Source organism: Rutidosis leptorrhynchoides, chromosome 9 (assembly GCF_046630445.1).
Source record: "Rutidosis leptorrhynchoides isolate AG116_Rl617_1_P2 chromosome 9, CSIRO_AGI_Rlap_v1, whole genome shotgun sequence".
Taxonomy (NCBI): Eukaryota; Viridiplantae; Streptophyta; class Magnoliopsida; order Asterales; family Asteraceae; genus Rutidosis; species Rutidosis leptorrhynchoides.
The window spans coordinates 153346392-153350324 of record NC_092341.1 but is presented as its reverse complement, the minus strand read 5'-3'; the positions used below and the strand labels follow the sequence as shown (position 1 = coordinate 153350324).

At 29.1% G+C, this 3933-nt stretch overlaps 1 protein-coding gene across 1 annotated transcript; it reads right to left on the bottom strand.

Moving 5' to 3' along the window:
- Positions 1-2157: 2157 nt before the first annotated feature.
- Positions 2158-3486, bottom strand: LOC139866029 (thaumatin-like protein 1). Its single transcript, XM_071854157.1, has 2 exons — positions 3341-3486; positions 2158-2950 (listed from the first exon to the last, which is right to left on the bottom strand). The coding sequence occupies exons 1-2, from the start codon at positions 3390-3392 to the stop codon at positions 2286-2288; spliced, it is 717 nt and encodes a 238-aa protein (XP_071710258.1). The 5' UTR covers positions 3393-3486; the 3' UTR covers positions 2158-2285.
- Between the last annotated feature and the right edge of the window lie 447 nt (positions 3487-3933).

Sequence of the window (3933 nt, the reverse complement as noted above, 5' to 3'; positions counted from 1 at the left end):
ATACATAACAATTTATGTCTTTAATTATAAAGATCATGATTAATTTGAGCAAACTTTGATTTCATTATAAAATTTTTAATTATGATCATGATTAATCTCAGCAAACTTTGATTTCATTATAACGTTTAGGGACAAATTTGTTATTGTTAATACGATTTAGAATTATCAGATTTATATACATACCTAACAACAAAAATACATAATACTTGTCATTTAATAATAGAACACAATTAAATAATAGAACAATAAATAGTAAAAAATTATACTAAAGTAGGCATAATAAGGAGATTAAGAATCGAATACGATTAAAATACAATACAAAATTCATACATGGAATTTGAGGAATATAATAGTTAAGCAATCAGTTTGATTTTTGAAAGAGAGAATGTTAAACCATTAATATGAAGGTAGGTGATAATTGTTTTGACGTTTTAATTAAATAATATGATGGAGGAAATTTTTTAAATTTAGAAAAAGAATAATTGTGTTTAAATACATGTTATTAGGCGAATTTGTTTAAGTTATATCTCTTTTATGGTTTTCATTTATTTTTCGTTATTATCATTTTACTTTTAATTGTAATTAATTAAGTGTATATGATAATTAAGATTAATTGTTATTAATTAAAAATTAATTAAATTAATGATATCAGCTTAAGGGTTTAGATTTTTTTTCTTTTTGCTATTGATTTTTTCTTAACAAAGGAATTAATCTAATAATAATATCATCATTGTGTATATATATATATATATATATATATATATATATATATATATACACAATGATGATATTATTATTAGATTAATTCCTTTGTTAAGAAAAAATCAATAGCAAAAAGAAAAAAAATCTAAACCCTTAAGCTGATATCATTAATTTAATTAATATATATATATATATATATATATATATATATATATATATATATATATATATATATATATATATATATATATATATATATATATATATATATATATATATATATATATATATATATATTGGTAGGATCAAGAGGGAAGTAACCAATCGGGGGGAAGCGGGGGGAAGCAAATTATTTTTTTTTTCATTTTTGAAACAACTTTGTTCACAAACATTATGGATTGGATGAAAATATGAACATTTAGTAGAGACATTTTGTGATAAATGTTTTTAGTTTGACGGGATAACGCTCGAAGAAGTAATATATAACGATTATCGTGTTTTTCGAGCGTATGTTGAGGTTTTAGCTATTGGGATTTAGATATTAGGGTTTATAGGGTTTAGATATTAGGGTTTAGAAATTTAGGGTTTAGGGTTTAGATTTAGGATTTAGATTGAGTTTTTAACACGAACGGTTTAGAGTTTAGGGTTTAGAGTTTAGGGTTTAGGGTTTAGGGTTTGGTGTTTTGGGTCTAAACCCTAAACTCTAAATCGGGCTAAATTTTACTTCACAAAACATGAAGAAAAAAAAACGTTCATATTCTTCACGAACAATATTATATTGAATGTTATTTTTGTCGATCGTTTTCCCGCCTAAATAATAACATTCATCACGAAGTGTCTCTTCTAAATCTTCTTATTTTCGTTTGATCTTGATGCCGGAAAAAAATATTCCAAAAAAACGAATTTTTTTTTTTTTTGCTTCCCCTCGCTTCCCCCCGATTGGTTAATTCCCCATTATATATATATATATATATATATATATATATATATATATATATATATATGGGGAATAATATCTGAATTTAAGTGATTAAAAATCGTTTTCAGACTTATAAACATAAGTAATAATTTGGGGTGACATCTTTATATATGATCCATACACATACGTTTATGAACTTTTTATACAGATATGTCTAGTTAACTCTACGACATAAATAGCATCACTCAAAAGTAGTATTGCGGTGCAGTGCTTGTATATAACGAGTAAAAGACCTGTATTGTTGGTAAAGGATATCATTATTTAAGCTTTGTTTAGTTTGTCATCATGTTCTTATTAATGTTATTTTCTTCATTAGTAAATCCAAACCCATAATAGAAATTGTTAATTAAAGCTAGCATCGTTCGTATGAATCTATAAAGGTAGGTTTTGTAACATAACATTATCCAGAACTAATTTACTAACATAATACGGAGTAACAATAACTTATAACAAGTAGATAATTTAACATTATAATTCATTATTCATTATTCTTTATTCATACATTCATACATTTATATCTACTGCAGTAGATATGATATATCATTCATTATTCATACAATCATTATTCTTACTGCAGTATTCGATCTTCATTACAATTATCAACTCATGGACAAAATGTAATGTCATAATTACCACCAGTAGCACAAGTAAAAGTGCTTGAACTATCATCAAAAGCATAACTGTATGCCTTAGGACAAAGTCCCTTAAAAAACTTTGAAGTATCTGATGGTGGACATGTTTCAGATGTTCCATAAGCACCCCTGCAACAATCTTGATCACTGTTAGTTGCGAGACACGCGCTTTTACATCCAATCGTTGCACCCGATCCATCTTTTACCGCAAGATTAGATGGACATTGAGCGTTAATATCAGCCGAACAATCAGTTGATGGACAACCAGCACCTGATGGAGTGATAGATAAAGGTAGATTGAATCCATCAACGTTACTAACATCGTAAAAATCTGTTGAACTTGAACCAGGTATGGTGAATTCGGCTAAGGTTACGGGTGGGGCTCCACCATTACCGTTGCAAGTTACTTGACCCGAACCACAATCTCCACTTGCACAACTAAACTTTCCACCATCATTTGAGCATCCGCGTCTAGCCCAAACTCGACCTGACCATGTTGCAGATACGTCAACAGTGTTTGAGGCTCCCTGTCCTAGTTCGAACCCTGTTGTTACTTGGTTCCCCGAGCTAGTTTGAAAGGCTGGTGCTATTGAAAAACCGCAATTGTTTTTGATCGTGAAAACTGCTGATCTAACATCTGCAATATTGAATTAATTTATGTTATAGAATCTTTAGTAATAATGAACGAATTCGTTACGTATATATGATGCATGCATGCAGAGGCGGATCCGGTGTATAAGGGAGGGGGCGCCCGCCCCCGGTGGATTTCGAAATTTTAGTGCAAATTTTTTCAGTTTTTCGATTTTGCCCTCGGTGAAATTTTTTTTTGCCCCAAACCCTTCATATTTTGCCCCAAAACATTCGTATTTTGCCCAAAAACCTCCAAATTTTGGTCAAAAAACTCTATATTTTGCCAAAAAAAAAAATTCCTACGTTTTAGAAAAAATTTCGCCCTCGGTGAAAAATTTTCCTGTATCCGCCACTGCATGCATGTATGCTATAAATAAACTTATAAGAATTAACTTACTATGTATCAAAGTTGTAGCTAGGAAAAGAGCAAAGAAAAATTCAATCTTCATATTAAAAATATGAGTAATTTGTAGTTTCTTGTTCGTGTGATGAAAATACCTCAAACGGTTGTCGGGTTTTATAGATGGAGCAAGTACGACTTTTATTATTGAAATATTGATTGATATGTCAGCTACTATCAATTACTCCGTACTATATACTTTTTACAGTATTACAATATAAAAATACACTAGTGAAATGACCCGTGAAATCACGAATTTTGTTTAAACGAAACAGTTTAATAATATATTTTATGTATTAAGAGAATGTAAATGCTAAAGTCATTTAGTTTAATGACCCGTGGAACACCGAATTTCGACTAAGAAACTTGTCGTTGTTTTTACAAATATATTGATGTACTTAACTTGATCAGAATAAATGAACTACCTTGATATACTTAACTTTGTCATAAAAGTCTACATTATAAACTTTTTATTGAGACATGTATTGTAACAACCCTGATTTTTCCGTTACTTTCGTTAACCTTCCGTTAGTTTATTTAACGGCGATTATTTAACTTTTATGCGTTTACGTGTATTAAATGCGTACTTG

Coding starts and splice junctions, on each gene's coding strand:
- LOC139866029 (XM_071854157.1), bottom strand. CDS start 3,392: ATGAAGATTGAATTTTTCTTTGCTCTTTTCCTAGCTACAACTTTGATA. Junction 2,951..3,340: donor AGCTACAACTTTGATACATA/GTAAGTTAATTC, acceptor TCAATATTGCAG/ATGTTAGATCAGCAGTTTTC.